Source organism: Ricinus communis, chromosome 1 (assembly GCF_019578655.1).
Source record: "Ricinus communis isolate WT05 ecotype wild-type chromosome 1, ASM1957865v1, whole genome shotgun sequence".
Classification (NCBI taxonomy): Eukaryota; Viridiplantae; Streptophyta; class Magnoliopsida; order Malpighiales; family Euphorbiaceae; genus Ricinus; species Ricinus communis.
In genome coordinates this window covers 1219556-1236837 of record NC_063256.1, presented here as the reverse complement: position 1 = coordinate 1236837, position 17282 = coordinate 1219556, and the positions used below count along the sequence as shown (strand labels likewise).

General features: G+C 35.2%; 2 protein-coding genes across 2 annotated transcripts; both read right to left on the bottom strand.

Moving 5' to 3' along the window:
• Window positions 1-3524: 3524 nt before the first annotated feature.
• On the bottom strand, window positions 3525-4563 carry LOC8270651 (probable calcium-binding protein CML18). Its single transcript, XM_002511687.4, has one exon. The coding sequence runs from the start codon at window positions 4471-4473 to the stop codon at window positions 3847-3849; it is 627 nt and encodes a 208-aa protein (XP_002511733.2). The 5' UTR covers window positions 4474-4563; the 3' UTR covers window positions 3525-3846.
• A 2651-nt stretch (window positions 4564-7214) lies between these two features.
• Window positions 7215-16502, bottom strand: LOC8289168 (brefeldin A-inhibited guanine nucleotide-exchange protein 2). Its single transcript, XM_002511686.4, has 11 exons — window positions 14971-16502; window positions 13871-14188; window positions 13431-13776; window positions 12912-13334; window positions 12525-12814; window positions 11877-12150; window positions 10583-11088; window positions 10155-10476; window positions 9641-10022; window positions 8803-9488; window positions 7215-8192 (listed from the first exon to the last, which is right to left on the bottom strand). Exons 1-11 carry the CDS (start codon window positions 16152-16154, stop codon window positions 7581-7583), a joined length of 5343 nt encoding a protein of 1780 aa, XP_002511732.2. The 5' UTR covers window positions 16155-16502; the 3' UTR covers window positions 7215-7580.
• Between the last annotated feature and the right edge of the window lie 780 nt (window positions 16503-17282).

Here is a 17282-nt window from a genome sequence, read left to right as displayed (position 1 = left end):
GTTTTCTTGAGCAGTCAACGCCTGCCCCCACCACCATCGCCACTGCCTCTCTTTCATCCTGTCCTAGGTACTGAAATTCATGTCCTCTTCATCAAACACTCACATTTGTATCTACTTTTCTAATTACTACTACTATCTATCATTTCTCTTTATATCATCACTTCTCCTTTAATGTCTGCTATCTAATATACTTCTTATCACTTTTTCTTTTGCGCTTCTCTTTCACCTTTTCTTTTTCTTCTTTCACCGCCACCACCTGTTTCTTGGCTTATTTTCCACAATTGATTCATACAGTACTCTTCATAAAAGGAAAACATATGTTTACAGAACATTCTGTAATAATTAATAAACTACTTTTGCCTTTCACATATTTGAAACTAAATCTTCTTGCAAGACCAAGGTTTAATCTCGCCAAATCCCTTTTAGAAAAATAAAAATTCTCTTAATATAAGCTGGTATTCAATAATTAGGATATAAGATGTTATGTGCTATACTATTTATTATGGGAAATTTTGGTAATTAAGTGTATTATGTGAATTTCTTCTTATTTAATACAACTATTACTTAGACTTTTTTTTCTTCATAAAAACTACTAATTAGTATTAGTTTATTTATATGATGAGAAATTTCCCTTTAATTTCTAATTTTCCAAAAAAGAATTATAAATTATTAAATCGGTTTGGTTGTGCATAATATAATACTCTTATATTTCTGAGAGAAAATAAATAAAACCATGGCATAGTGGATTGTTATTTGAATTTCACTTCCTTCCAGGACAACTTAATTAAATACATTAACATAGAGATTAATATAATAGGGTTTTTAATTCCATGGCCAAAGATTCCGGGTTCTATAAAAAATTTAAGCTTAATTAATTAGGTTCAGAACAGCGTTTAATTCACGGGATGCTGGAAACAAAACTATTAAATTATATATGAAAATTTTAATTTTTAAAAAAGGTCACAAAATGTTGAACATATCAAAGTTAAGTCTTCAAGAACGACATAGTCTTCCCTTTACAAATTAAGAAGAAACAAAATTTGCAAAAGAGAGAGGGGAGAAAGAAAGTGTTGATGGCCTTGGTGCTAATACAACAAACAAGAAATAATTAAATATGTAGTAAATGCTTATCTAAATCAACTCTTCTTTTTATTAAACAATTCAAAAACCCCATTATCTTGTCCAACTTAAACAATAATTAAGTTAAAGCTAATGGACCACATGAAAGAACAGAAGATTAAACACCCACACCATGTGAAGGTCACCTAGCTATCAATCTCTCTCTTCGAATCTTGTATAATTTTGCATGTTCGCGCTCTTTGACAAGCCACTTACTTCTATTTCAAAGTGGCTTGAGAGATTGTTGCACCCATTTCCTTGTCCTCCATGAAAGACCCAATTGAAAGCTTTGAATGGTCTTTTAATTTAATCAACTTGTTTAATTAGTTTAATGATCCTATAGGGTACTTGAGAATATTTTAGACACTAAACAGCCGACCGAACAATCAGGTTCCCATGTGATTTGATGATAGAGATTGGTTTTTGGAATCATTTTTGTCATCCCTTTACCTGCTTATGTGACCTAATCTCTCTTTCAAATTGCAATTGCTAATGGGAAGCTTAATGTCAACGATTTCTTTTTCACTTTGTTTGTTTTTCTTTTTTTCTTTAAAATATATATATAAGTTGCAGGCCTGTTTAGATTTATTATATTTTAGTGAATCCTAAATTGTTCCCTATATCCTTTTGCGCTATGACTGATTCTTTGCACTCCTTTGTTGCATTTCTTTGTTGGAGCAACCATTATCAACTAGGGATTAAAACCTTTTTAATTGATTAAATCTCATGGTATTTTCCAGGAAAAGTTTTCTCTTTCTTTTTCCTTTTAATTATCAGAAAGATACTCTTTGATTATCTTTTTCAGGAGGGAGCTAGGTTTTAAAACCTCCAAAGTAAAACAACTATAAAGAAGAAAGAAGAAAAACTTAATCAATTAGTGTGGTGATCGAATATGCTGCAATGACATGATAAGTGAATTTGCATAGAGTTTTCAAAGAAAAGAAAATTGATTTCTAGTTGGAAAGCTTTATTTAGGCAGTGCCTTTTTCTTTAAAAAAAAAAAAAAAAAAAACTCTTTTTTGTTTTCTAATTTTTATCTTGGATCCTGTTTAACCATTAATGTAGCAAATGTAAGCATAAATGGACTAAATATATTAATCAAGCAAACTACAATTGATTATATATAGTTGAGATTATTATTTTTTCAAATATTTTAATAAAAAGAGGGTACGTGATTATAAAACAATGTTTCCTACATATTTGGGAGTGCTGATGGATTATTAATACAAGGGAAACTTCTGAAACATTATTATAAGTTGGATGTGAATATATTACTTACATCAAAATCGGAGGAAGTAATATTGACAGTTAAATAAAAAGATTTTTTTTTTTTTTTTAAATAGCTGTAATAATTGTGCCCAAAAGACAATGTGCTAAACTAATGATGACTTTGAGACAATTCTTTTTCTTTTATATATCTACGAATAGTTTGCAATCTAAAAGATATCAATCAGAAATATGGCTTTGTAAATATCTTCAGAAAGGCATGATAATTGATAGAAGTCTTTTTTCAAAAAGAAAGAAAAAGAAAAAAGAAATATTATAATGTGAGCAAAGAAAACAAAATTATTGTGCTGGATATGTCCATTGCTTAAACAATGGAAAAGTGTATGCCAATTCCAAACAAACTCTTAAAATAATTCATTAAAAAAAATCAAGAAAACTTGGGATATAAAAACTAAGTTAAAGGAATGAGATATGCCTCCCCAAAATAATTCATTAATCTTTTTATATAATTAAAGAGCATAAATGTTTAGTTTATTTAGCATATATTTACTAATAATTTTTGGGTTAACAGACTTGTCTCAAACACCATTGATATTCTTTTACAAAGAGTATTTTAGAAAATAACATATAAAAAGAGAGAATGAAACTAAAGGGTAATTTTTACACAATTGACGAATTTGCCGAGGCTTGTCCTCCACTAAAACGACAAAAGATTTATTGACCGTCGTTTTGATTGTGATCGAACGACGCCGTCCCTTAATTTCGCATGAGGGTGGGGGAAAGCTATTGGGTTTGAAGTAATTGGGCTGGAGTTTGGATCCCAAAAAATCATTTTGGGCTGCATATTCCGGATCCTCTTTAATTCCGACTTTCGAAAAACACTTCCATAATTGAACTTCGTTATCTAGCCATCTTTATAGAAAAAAAGAAGGAAAAATCAATGGAACAAATTTAACAAGGGAAAGAAAACTTGCATCCCCATGAATAATGAGTACAATTCCAACGTGTCTTTTATCATCTATATGTTTCTAGGAACGTCGTACCAATTTATGCACCGTGTTGTCCGTATCAATTTCGACAGGCCCAACCCATTTCAAAAGTGAAAAAGAATAATCATCAGATGCATGCAATTAATGCATTGTTTGCTTACAGATTTAATTAGAAAACAAATTCCATAATAAGTGAAGCAGAATGTACTGCGTGCACTAAACATTTCACAAGAAAACTACACCTTGAACTGAAATACTTTCAGCAATTATATGCACTAATCAGGCTTGAAACCCAACTTGCATAGAAGATAATCATGATATCTTAATAAAACAGTAGAGTTGACAACACTTGCAAAGGAATGAGCAAAACTTTCCTGCTTCATCCATATTTTTTTGATATTCAAGTAATATTGGATTTCTGCTTCTAATCCTTGAACGAATTAGAAACTTCATTAGAATGCACTTAAAAACGTACGTACGATCAGGAAGCAAGGAAATACAAATGCACGGCTTACTTCATGGTATTGGCTAATCTTGAAGTATTTGTCATCATTGATCGAAATTCTTCAAAATTCACAGAGCCATCGCCATCTTTATCAACCCCTTTTATCATACGCCTGCATTTTTTGAGGCTGCAGTTATCACATCCAAGGTTAGTTAGAACCTTCTTCAACTCTTCCGCGGAGATTAATCCATTCTTATCAGCATCAAAAATTAGAAATGCATCCATGAGATAATCTTTCTTGTTATCCCCACCAACCCCACGAAGTTTCCCGTCATCGTTCAAAGTATAGATAAACTCGTCCATGTCTACAAATCCATCTCCGTTACAATCCATTTCTCTCACCATTCCTTCAGCTTCCGAAGTGGCTTTTGATTTATCAAAGCCAAGACAAAGAAGCAATTCACTGAGCTCACAGGATGATATCTTCCCATCCCCATTCGCGTCGATAAGCTTGAAAACTTGTTTGAACTGATTGTGAACTTCCATGGCTGCAAAAGACGGAGTTAACAACTCAAAAGTGGAAGACAATCTCTTGCCTTCATTTTTCTTGGATTTGTTGGCGTTGTCCATGGCTTTCAGAAAGGTTTTGGCTCTTCTTTGGAGAGGGATCAGGCAAGTTCTGAAACAATCCATATAATCCCTATCTGTGTACTGTTAGTGATAAGGCTACTTAATACAAGAAAAGTGAGTGAAGAAATGCTAGATTTGAATGGATGAATGTGATAATTGCCTCGGTACTGTAATGGGGGGTTTGTTTTAGATTGTTTTTGTCAGCTTGCAATAATTCTGTCGGGGCATAAGGGCCTACAAAAAAGACCAGACGAACGATCTCTCTCTCTCAATCTCAGGTTTTATAATGTGGGGTTTTCTTCATTTCGTAAGCTTAACTAAGTCTTGGTTGATGGAAGCCAGCGGAACTGAAATCTCGTAAACACAGCCGGCATTTTTCGTTTTCATTGCATCGGGATATTGGATTTTTCTGATCAGGTGGTGTGGACGGCCATGGAAAAAGTCAATCTGGACACAGTATTAAACAAAACAATGATTGCCTATATATTCTACTGATTAGTTTAGCCTGATAAGTCTAACGTCGAAATAAAGATGCACGCATGAAAGACTACTGGATTTGCTTTCCTGGATGCGCCTCTATATTTGTCAGCAACTTAACAATTGTGATTACAATTTCATTCCTTCTCCAAAGTAAATAAATAAATAAATAAGGCCGCAAATATATTTAAAAACTTTAATTTCCAAGAAAACTTAAATGTTGATAATTTAATCCTTCTTTTTAATAAGTTATATCTTAAAAATTATACATTATTACAAAAGATCGAGTTAAAAAGTATTTGTTAGACGAAATAAAAAATTAAAAATAACTGAATGTCTAGAGTTGTCTAAACATGAATTAAATAAGTATTAGAGTTAGGACCCACATCATAACATCAAGGGATTAAATGCACTGCTGGTACCAAATTTTTACACTTTTTTTCAAATTGTACCAAATTTTCAATTTGTTTCTTTTTGGTACCACTTTTATTATTTTGTATCTTACTTTGATGTGGTACGGATTTATAAAATATCACAGACCTGTTGTCACATATGTTGCTGACTCCTTTACTTTATCCTAGTCAGCAATCTGTATCTGCAAACAACCGAAAAAGAAAAAAAACAAAATTATCATCAACAGGCTGAAGAAAAGAGAGCAATGGTTGAAGCCCAACGAGGTGAAGAAGTGCTAAAGGCAGAGGAAATGGCTGCAAAATACCGTGCTACTGGACAAACACCAAAGAAACTCCTCGGTTGCTTCTAAGGTTTCAAGTCCTGTGCCTGGTATAGGATGCAACAAGCGGAATCTGGCTGCTCTTGCTTGGCACAGCTTTTATTTATTCTTTATGCAGCTCTGTTTTCATCTGTATAAATTTTTTCGTGCTTGTTTCCTTCCATTAGTTTAATCTCTTTGAACACTGAAAAATGATCCATTACCAAGTTTGTGTATGTATAGAAATGCAATGTTTTTATCTATGAGCGAAAAGTTAGGTTTTATTTCATATAGTTGCTGCAATTGTATTTAGCCGAAAGCTAACAAAAAGAAAGGAAACAACTAGATTTTACAATAATTAACGAACTGATCAGCATTTGGTCCAATTTGAGTCAAAAAATCAGCCATCGGATACCAAGAGTTGGAAAAATCAGAAAATCGTTATGAATTAACGAGCTAGCATCATGCAGCGGAGACGAACTCCATGAAAGCAGATCTTGCGGAACTGAATCTGAAAAGATTACAAAGAATATATATACCTCCTATTTATAAGTAGCAGGGCTTTCTAATACTTAAAACTAGAAAATGTTGAAATCACCGCCCTCTTAAAAAAGAAAAAATCTAACCACGATAACCAACGACTGAACTTCATAAAATTTTGCTAGATTTTAAAATAACCTAACAGCTTGTAATTACTCAAAAGAGTAGCCCAAAATTTAAGCAAATTAGGCTTTAAACTACATTTTCACAAATGAATCGCTGAAGTAGCTATTTCCTTCTAAGAAGCTCATGTCATTATTAATACGGAAATCCAACTCACCCACTTCAACAACAAAAGTAATAGCGTGAATCCCTCTCGAGTTCTACCATTCAACGTACTTCTTTAGATGTTTCTGCTTCGCTCCTAGCCAACCCAGCAACACAGCTGTAGCAACTGGGTCTTTGGCACCCAAAACACCCACGTTTTTCCAATTGATAACGGTCCTGTGAGATTTGTTCCAAGTAAAAATGCCTTTGTTTGGATTGGATTTGAAACTGAAATTGAAATTACAAACACTATTTACACCAATTGATGGGTTTGAATAGAAGAGCAAACAAATACAAGAAAACAAAATGGGTTTGGGTTTAGATATGGGAGACAGAGTTGAGATGTTAATTGGTGACTAGGATAAAGTAAATGAGTCAGCAATATATGTGGCAACAGGTCTGTGGTATCTTATAAATCCGACAGCCACATTAACAAATAAGTGTCGGATTCCTCATTGGTACTGGCGAAAAATACAGAAATAATAGTAGTACAAAAAAAAAAAACAAATTAAAAATTTGATACCATTTAGAAAAAAAAGTGTAAAGATTTGATATCAACGGTACATTTAACCCTAGCATCAAGATTGTATGCTCTCTGATTGGCAGTCACTATAGTGCACTCATTCTCTGACACTGGAATTCGTGTAATGAGAAAAAGAGAAGACTTTAAACTAAAATTCACATTACAAAATATCTCCCTCGTCAATCAGAATTCAGGCCGCATATGCAAGAATGATGCGCATGATTATGTATATAAGGTACATACTTTGACTATATGTATAAGCCCACAGTAAGATTAGGCCATTGCTAATCACAAAAGAAAAGAGCCGCTAGCAGTTCATTTCGAATAAGCACCTTTTTTTTTTTTTTTACAGGAAATTATCGTTCTGAAACCTGTCTATTGGAAAGAGGGAGGGCAAAAACAATATACTTGACTAGCATACAACAAAACTCCTAATAATATCTATCAACTCCGAACAAAGGAGCTTCCGAATTAACTACATGAAAGTTCAGAAGCACTAGCCAATCCAAAACCATTGCTAACTCTTCATACACTATGGATCTCTATCCCCAGTGACAATTATAATTAAAAAACCAAAAAAAAAAGAAAAATTGAAACTAAGAATTTGATTGAATATGACACATCAGAAAATGCGGCGTGATCTCACCAAGGTCAACAAGACCTGAGCAAAACAGGACCCACTGTTGAGCTGAGCATATCACTGAGAGCTACTTGAACCTCATTTGATCCGTGTTCACAGCTTATCAAGCCTGAAAGAAGGGGGAAGAAATGACTCAAGTTCTTTTCAAATGAAGCATCTCCCAAACTGCAGATAGCCTGGAGAGTTGCAACTATAAGAGGTGCTCGTGCAGCCAATTCCCTCCGTTTGCCAGAGCCTACAGGAATTAGCCATTGGGATTGTGCACTGGAAGACAATTGAGATATCTGTCCAGAACGGGAAGTTTCAATATAAAATTCTAACACCTCGCCGCAAAGGTTGACAAGATAAGATTCCACTTCAACCTCATCAAAACCTGGAGGCCTGTCCAGTGTAAGATTTTGCAAGAATGTGAGGCAAATTTGATAAGACTCGTTCTCCAAACGTAATAGTGGGGGATCTTGCATTTGAGTCATGGAGCCAAACTCTTGTAGCCTTGCGCGCAACGTGGTATCAGTATTGATCTTGTGAGCATGAGATGCTACATCATGTAAAGCATCAAAAAGGACTAAGGTATTTTTTGCTGAAAGATGAGGCCGATACATGTTGTATATTTCCATCACTGCCTGCCAAATAGAATGAGAACTTGCTCACGCTTGAGTACACAAAAAGGGGATATCACAAAATTCAATTCTGCTAATTAATCAGTTCAAAGGAACTGATCAAAACAGTGTTTTAGAATTTATTGAACTCTTAACATTTTCTATGGTCACAGAGTAACCTCAATAAGATTCATGATCAAAATTATTTGTGGTTCAACAGTAACCTTGACTTGTCCTTGTAACAATAAACTGAATAACTTAATCCAAGATTACTTCAGCAACTCAATAAATTAGAATGTGCCGCTTTCTTTTATTGAGAGAGCATTTGCATCAAGAAATTGTTGATGAACAGTGTCGTTCAGCATCATCTTCAGTTTTAACAATAATGAATGACTTCATACATCATTTAATGAAACATCTTTTTCTGACCAAATCAACACCCAAAGCCAACTCATAACCCAGAGTCCAAATGGTGTAAATCATGTAGGAAGATATATACATAGCAAGCATAGGAATACTCAAATAAGGCTGACAAAATACCTACAGAGACAAAATTCAATAGATAGGCAGGTGCGTGTGTATGTGCAAGTGTTCAAAGCTTTCACTGCACTGAAATAAAATATAAAAAAATTACCTGAATCAACAAAAGTTGAACAGCAGCTCTGCATTTTGCATCAGATAAAGAAATATAGAGACGACGGGTCATCAGTCTCTCTGGATCATCATCAGGCGTGCCAGATCCAGTAGACTCTCCATTATTTTGTCCGATGATAGCTTTGTGGCTTCCTACTGTGGACACTCCAGTAGCAATATAAGAAAAATCAGGAAGTGTTGCATTGGCTGCCTCCTTTAAGGACAAAACCACTTCCAGCCATTTCTCCTCTGAAAACAGATCACCAGCATTGCTCATCAAACGGACAAATGCAGCAATACCAATGCCTGCAAGGCTTTGGTGTGGGCGCCTAATAAAGCTAACCAGAAGCATCAGAACCTTCCTCAAAAGTGGATTAACAGTGCTATAGAATTTTACAAAGAGATCCACAACCAGTTGGAGGGCCAATGTGCATGTTTCATAAAGCCATGCATCTTGATCCAGTTCACCAGCATCATCACTATCTATACCCTGCCCGGGAGAGTCACCCCCAGTAGGATCGATAGCATGCCGTACATAGTCAAAAATTGGAAACAGGACAGACTCGAAGACTCGTTCCCATAGAGGTAGAGAAAAGAGGTGGCCATGGTTGCGCAAAGTATCAAACAACACTTGTAAGGCACTCTTCCTGATTTCAGGTCTAGGATCAAAGCTCAGTTCTGATAAACCTGCATAAACAAATCATAGATATTTGAACTAAAATAAGTCTTATTTGAACATGAAGAAAGTCAGTGAGAATGCAAGCAATCAGATTCCACAATTTTAGAAAATACCAAATGCTTTGTGACATAAAAACCTACAACTTATGCAGTTTCCTGACCTGCCAACAAAGGAAACCAGAAATAAAGATGATCTTCTTTATCACCGATCTCCCCATTATCATGTTTTCCTTCCTTTCCAGCTTGAGGTGAAGATGGAGGAATTTTTCCAGTGGCTTCCTTATCCTTATTCCTTGATGATGACCCCAAATCTCCTTCTGCAAGTTTTGTAGCACAGAACCGAAGAAAAGCTATAGCATTGAGGCTTATGTCTTTGTTGAATCGACTATTGGTGAATGCAATTAGGCAATTTACACAATCTGTAAATGTGGTTGTTTCAGTCTCAGTGATATATGGGAAGTAGTCTCGAATAATCTTCTCCATTATTTCAAAGGCCAAGAGCACAATATTTTTATGGTCATCATAAGCTGCTGTAGTAAAGACCTGAAAGAACATAGTAACAGAAGTCATATTAATTGTAAGAAGTGAAATAACTTGCAAATCAAATCAATACTTTCAGCTATACAATATATTAAATTGCGTTTACAAAAGTTGAAAAGTATCAGATTTCAATACCATGAACATGCTCTTCCACCCTGACTTAACATTGTTAACACGAGATAAAACCATTTGCGAAACACATCTGATGATCAATTCTCTGATTTCAACAGCACTGCTCTTACGCATAACGATGACAAAAGGTTTCATGAACTCATTCTGAAAATTATAATTAGCCAATTCCTCTCGCTCTAAGAATTTCATTGATAATTGGCGTAAAGAATCCATGGCAAAAATTGCAATTGAAAGGTTTTCAGAACAGCCAATGTTTACAAAGAAATCAGAGAGCACATGCCAGATGCTTGACCACACGAGCCTGATGCGGTTCATGTTATAGTGCCTATCATAAGAAATTTAATCAAGTTCATTGACACAATATCAGCAGTTAAATAGCTATAAATCTTGAGTACAAAGAAAAGAGGAAAAAAAAGTAGGATGATTCATACGCAATCTCAACAATCTTCGTAAGGCTAAACACGCGTGGATCAGATGCAGATCGCAATTCCTCCATAGAGACCTTGCAAAGAGCCTTAACAAAGTCAATTATTGCCTCACTGTTCAGTTTTTGGCTACGTGTGAATATGCGGTTCATTTCAGAGCTCCCAACTTGTTCCAACATGTTTAAATTAGAGACCAAATTGTTCATTTGTTCAGATGTGACTGCCCCAGAAGCACCACCTCCAATACCAGCACTATCATATGAACCTCTCATCACAGCAGCAGCTGCATACTGCATCCTCCCAGGTCCCTTTTTTTTCAAAACGGGGAGGATAGTTGATTTACTTTGTTTTGACTTGTCTGACTCATTTTGAGGAAAAGCAAAAAACGTAGCATCTGGAGGAGCACCCTCGCCCAATAGATGCAGATGTTCAAAGCGTGAGACACATGTCAAAATATGCTCCCAAGCCTCTTGCAAATAATTCCCATCCTCATCGGCAATTGTAACTATTGCCTGTTAACAATGGAAAACATTAAATCAACGGGTAACCACAACTGGTGGATAAGTTTCAGGGAATCCAGGTCACAAGCACAGAGCATTTACTGCAATAACTACTATTTACGACATAGAAACAGGCCACACAGTGTGTGCACAAGCATATGTCAGAAAATGATTGAACCATATGACTTGAAACTATACACAGAGCCTTGTTAATTAACCGCACTATGACCTAGTGTTCATTTAGCTTTCAATGCGTTTTCGTCAGCCATAGCTATTAACTGAAGTTCTTTTTAGTGAAAAGGAATTTGGCAAGCAAGACTAGTTCCACCATACAAGATTTTTCTCCCATCCATAGAAAATGTCTTAAATGGTGAAAAATCCCTAAAGGGGTCTCAAGCCATACTCCTCTATCTATGAAACTAATATCCAAATATTTTCTTATTATTGCCAGACCATTTACTTTGAGATCAAAATAATAAATCCTTGTAAGCTTACTTCAGTCTTTAACATGCACAGGAAGTCTCCCGAGTCGAAAGAAAAAAAAAATTGATGAAACAATTGACATAATCTTGTGTGTATAGCTGAGTAGCAATTTACATTCAATTTCACATTGAAACAAATGTAATACACATTTCTAAATGATATAGAAATGTGAGAAACATATGATAAGGACAACTTCATACTCTTATAAGAAAAGGCATAACACAATCTCTAAAGTCACAAACTAAGAGAAGTAGATTACTAATACATTCTTCTACTTTATCACAATTTTTTATGGCATCTATTAAATGAATACGGACCTTAATAGCATCGATGTTCTTCTGCTTGATATCAGCAGGAGAGTGGAGGGAAGTAAACTTTGCTAAGGAGGTAACAAAAGCATCTCTATGAGTCTTCATTGACATTACAGCAGTAACATGGATGGCACAACGGAAACCTTCAAGACACAAAGCTAATACCACTTCATCATCGCTTTGGTCAAGAGGCACACTGAATGCAGCCAACATTGGAGCCCAGCATACCTCAATCATGAAGCGAAGTATCACCACATCTGTTGCTGCATAATAAACTGACCTACAAACCACCAGGTTTGAATAGATCAATGAGAACTACAACATAGTTCCTCAAATCAAAAGAACGACAGACTTCAAAAGAGCATGATCTAAAGTACAATTCAAACAAGCAAAATACTGCCTACGTTTTTTACTTTCACAACTGTCAGGAGTATAAGAGAGCATCAGAAATTGTATTTTTTGTTCATAAAGCTCCAAACAAAATTCAACCAAGCAGCATAATTAGTCAAAAAAATATTACAATACAATTAGACAGTCCACTAGAAACTATTCTAGATTTCTATGATATAGTGGGGCTACTAACATGTGGCTGCTAAATAAAAATATTCTGATAAAGAAAAGATGGAGACTCAAGAAAAAGAAAGCAGTCCTTACTCAGATTTGCGAGCTTTTTCCTTAAATTGTTCTTGCATATGCTTAATAAGATCTTCACTGGTTTCCATCCTATCCTCACCCCGTTTGCGAATCACAATGTTCAGAATACCATCCAAGCCCAAAATTTTGTTCGAGTTCATAGATTGTTTTTGCTGGAGAGCTAAATCATCTTCTTTCATTTTGATCTCATTTCTTGATATGCGTTCAAACAAAGACCTCAAATACTCTTCAGGTAGATCTTTACCATCATCAATGCCGCGATTGTTCCTTATAAAATCATCAGCTGACATCTGGCATTATTTTAAGGTAGGGATAAAGGAAATTTACTAACCATGCTATCTGAAAAATCTAACTATATATATATATATAAAAAAAACTTGATCACACCTTGTTTTTCACCATGGGATTGTGAGCATCAGTGTTGAGCATGATCACAGAGTAAGCAAGCACATAGGCCGTGTCAGCACTAGTAAAAACTTTCGGATTGCATTTGCAGTAACGCTCCGCAAACTTTTCCATGATGCGATCAATCTTCTGTGCCTCACCAGGTAACCTGAAGCCCTGTAGGAAGACCCTGATAGCCTCATCAAACTCCATGCCTTGAAAGTCAAAAGAATCTACATAGGCATGCATTACTTTCAGTGATAAGTCCTCCCTTTCTCCTAGATAATCACCAATAAGGGTCTTGTTCAAACCAGACGCATTTTTAAGAAAAGCTGCTATCTCCTCTGGTGAATTTCCCACTTTATTTGCATTGATAAGAAATTCAATGCCCTTTTTAGGTTTCCGGTTAAAAAGAGATATACCTTCCTGCCAGAAATCTTAAATTAGATTCTATGGCTCCCGGCATATAAATGCAAATAAAATAAATTGGCTTGGGTAACAAATCATTCCCTAATTACCTACCTGAAGTTCCAGCTTATAAGCACGGCGTTGCTCGATAGTTGAAACATCAGAAGCTTCAGTGGAGGCTTCAGAATGAGAATCTGATCCTTCAACCGGCTCATCCCCATTCCCATTTGCCATGGCAAGACATCCAGGTTCAGGAATGTTGTCCGCTACATCAAGTTTCTTGGTAGAATGGACATCTGGAATGCGTAACTGTTTGTTCATCCAGTCTCCCATTGATTTCAAAATGGCCACCAAGCACTTCATAGCTTCAAGTTTCATGGTCGCCTCCTGTGGTGGCAAAAGTGTAGTGGTTGTACCAGGGGGGACACCTTGAGCAGTTTTAAGAAGTCCATTGACCATTCTGAAATTTGAGGACCAATTTAGAAACTATACTCTCAGTGCCTTGATAATTTCCATTAAGGTATCTCAACTCTACAGAAATGCACAGAACATACCTCTCAAATATATTTGATGAATTGACATCACAATCATAGTTAATGAAGATGTCCACCAATATCTGAGAATCAACACACAGCTTTTCTAAAAACCGAAGCACTATCATCTTCTGTTGAAAGTTAGGTTGAGCAACATTTTCTAAAACTCTGAGAACAATCATGGGAAAAAATACTCCAATCTCTGCTTTCAGTCCAGCTCTAAACCTTGAAACTAGACTTATGAAAATGGAGCAGGAGAGTTGGAATACAATCATAAGACTAGAAGCGCTGTTCTTCAACAATGACAAACATAAGTATTGCTTAATAGCACCTAAGAACCTGTTTGAAAGCAAGGATATCCGACAAATTAGAAACTCTTCTGGAAAATAATTAGACATCATGATTACATAGAAATGCATAAGCTATGAAAGCAATATGAATAACATCAATTTTATGAAAAAGCCAATTAAGATTAAAAGAATGGTACTTGCTTAAAAGAAAAGCCAAAAATAAAAAAACAACTCACAGCAATTTAACATTACTGGCAAGATAGATTAAATCTTCTTAAAAATATGAAACCTTATATTGAATCTGCCAGGTAATGCCAAAAGACAAACTGATTCCACCAAGAAGGATAAACAGCTACATATCATTGCTTCCATACCATAACACACAATAGTTAAAACTCCATAAATTCTGCTTTTTCATCCATCTGCTACAGCTTTCCATCCTAAAGTAGAAACTACAAGTGACTTTCAGCCTACTTAATACCTCAGGGATTGAGTAATGTAATTTAACAAAGCTTTTAATAAAGCATGCTCTATCTTGGTTACCTAAGTTGGGATCCAAACCCTAAAACTTAATGTCACAAATAGGATGCGCGATGAAAGCCTGCTAGATAAACTAAACCTATAAAATTTTACCAATAGTGTGTATACATCAGAAATAAATTAAAAGCTTACAATAGTCATAAGAAATAGAAAGTGTCCAAGTATAATCAAGCATCATAATTAAAATAAAGGAATTTAAGAGACGGAAACAAAACGTAAATATTAATAAATAGCAAAATGCACATAAGCATTATAAAAAAGAAAGAGACAGAAACAAATAAAATAAGATACCTGTCACTAGTTCTAAAAACAGCCCCGGCATTCTCCAACAAAATCTTCAACAACTCTAGAGCCACTATCTTCCCTCTCATCAACTGAGGATCTGCGGATGCCTCTTTAGGAGGCGTTTTCATAGACAACTTACAAAGAGCTCTAAACACTAAAAATGCATCTCTTCGCAATTTATTGCCAATCTGAACCTCTAAATCATCATCTCTCTCCACTTCTCCATCAGCCAACTCCCCTTTTCTTCCCTCTAAAGCAGTCTTATACATGCTAATCTCCCAATACTTAGCATCCAACATATCCTTATCTGTTGAATCCAACAAATCAGCTGGATTAGTAGTCTCAACTGTTGCAGTAGTTTCAAAAGCCCCATCGTGCGCTCCTACTGAGACCTTACTCGGCGTGCCACCCGTACTCAAAACTACATCAATATCTTGCATAATTTTAGTTATAAAACCTTGAACAAACATTGTCATTGAACCATCTGCATCTGATTTCTCAACTGGTTCCATTAATTCAGCTACTACAATCGGTTGAATCGGAACCGTTGATGAATCAGCCTCCATTCTCCTAAAAACAATCACCAGCATTTGGATCAACGATGCTTTTGCCGTCGTTTGATTCACTACATTTTTGCTTCCTAAATATATATCATAACAAGTCCTTACAATTTGCAACAAGCAATCACTGTGTATTCTTAAGGATATCGATGTAACCGCTGATAATAGCGTTTTAAGAACCGATAGCTCAATTGCATCATCGCCAATATCGTAACATTTACAAACGGATTCGATTAATTTTGATAATAACTGCGCCTCGGGGCTGCCTCCGGTGGGGTCCGCCTCGCCACGTAAGTAACCGTGAGCGATTAATTTCTGGATACAATCAACAGCGGGATCAACGATCTTGAGAAAGCCGGTTCCGCAAGCGTTGATTAGAGGACTGAGAACTGATTCAGATTCGGCGAGAGAGTATTCGATGGGCCCGCCGTCGTGGAGTGGGCCAGGGATCGATGCGTCAGGGTCGGAATCTGGTGAGTGCTGCTTCTGTGGAGAAGTGAGTTTCTCGAGTACGGATTTGCATTCATGAGCGAGTTTAGAGTGTTTACGCCAGGATGCATTTTTTATGATTTTTTCTAGGGCAGGGGCTACCACTTGGTTTAAGCGGGAATCGGCTTCCGAAGAAGCCATTCCCGAGTCAGGATTAGCTCGTGACTCGCCGGCTGACTCAGATCTGAAAATGGATACGAAATGTTAGACCTCGTTTGCTATCTTTGAATATGATCGCATTAAAAAAGAAAAACACACAAAATTCAAATCAAATCGTAGAGCATGAAGTGAGAAATAAAGAGTCGAAAGGAAATGAAGATGGGAGAAGTGAAGGGTTCGAGATTTAGATCGGGTTTTGATTTTTTTAATTTTTGTTTTGTCATGAAAGTCCAAGTTTGAACCTTATATGACGGAAATGCCCTTTCAACATAAGAGGAGGTTATGATTCTTTAAACGGCTGTTAAGACGGTAATTATGAGGTTAAGGTTTGGGGTAGTTCGGTAATTTTAAAGTATAGCAATAGCTTTGATTAGATTATGCAGTAGAGTGGTTACTAGATAAAGATGTGGCGTTTATAAGCTTCCCATGTTGCTTCCAAAAAATTGAGGCTTTGGTTCGCCATTTTGATTACTAACTGATACTGTTTAGTAATGTTGCCACCAAAATCGTTGCTCAAGCAGGCAGCTAAATTATGGATGTGATGATCTATAAAATTTATTTGGTATTTTCTGTTTAAATATATGACCAAACAAGATGGAGTATAGTCTTTCTTTTAAATAATATTATTTTTATCAGTAAAATTTAAATAATAAAGTTCTTTGATTTTAATTCTCACTGCTCAAATTTTAAAGTCATTGATCTTAAATTAATTAGAAAGTTATTTATTTTATATTTTACAAAATAAATATCCTAAATAAATTATAAATTTATTTTTGAGAATACGTAAATCTTCTTCATATATTATGATTTTAATTCTCACTGCTCCACTCTTATATTTATATTGTATTTCTGAACACTATATATATATATATATATATATATATATTCTCATTAGACAAACACTTAGAAGTCTAGTCTAAGTACTAATAGCATAGCATTTATTATTGAAAATGAAAAGTTTTCAATCATGATGTCATATAGTGTTTTGAAAGTATGTTTTTTTTTTAACTAAATAAATTTTTATTTGTATATTGAATGTGACATTTCAAATTTCTTAAATATTTAAAAAATATTCTCACCTATGCTAATAATTAATAATATTTGTTAAAA

Bases quoted from the DNA above. Each gene is read 5' to 3' on its own strand.
- LOC8289168 (XM_002511686.4), bottom strand. From the start codon at position 16,154: ATGGCTTCTTCGGAAGCCGATTCCCGCTTAAACCAAGTGGTAGCCCCT. The intron at 12,151-12,524 runs GTAAGGACTGCT...GGTGGTTTGTAG, and splicing joins GAAAAAGCTCGCAAATCTGA to GTCAGTTTATTATGCAGCAA. The intron at 8,193-8,802 runs GTAATTTTTTTA...TCTATTTGGCAG, and splicing joins TTCAACTTTTGTTGATTCAG to GCAGTGATGGAAATATACAA.
- LOC8270651 (XM_002511687.4), bottom strand. From the start codon at position 4,473: ATGGATTGTTTCAGAACTTGCCTGATCCCTCTCCAAAGAAGAGCCAAA.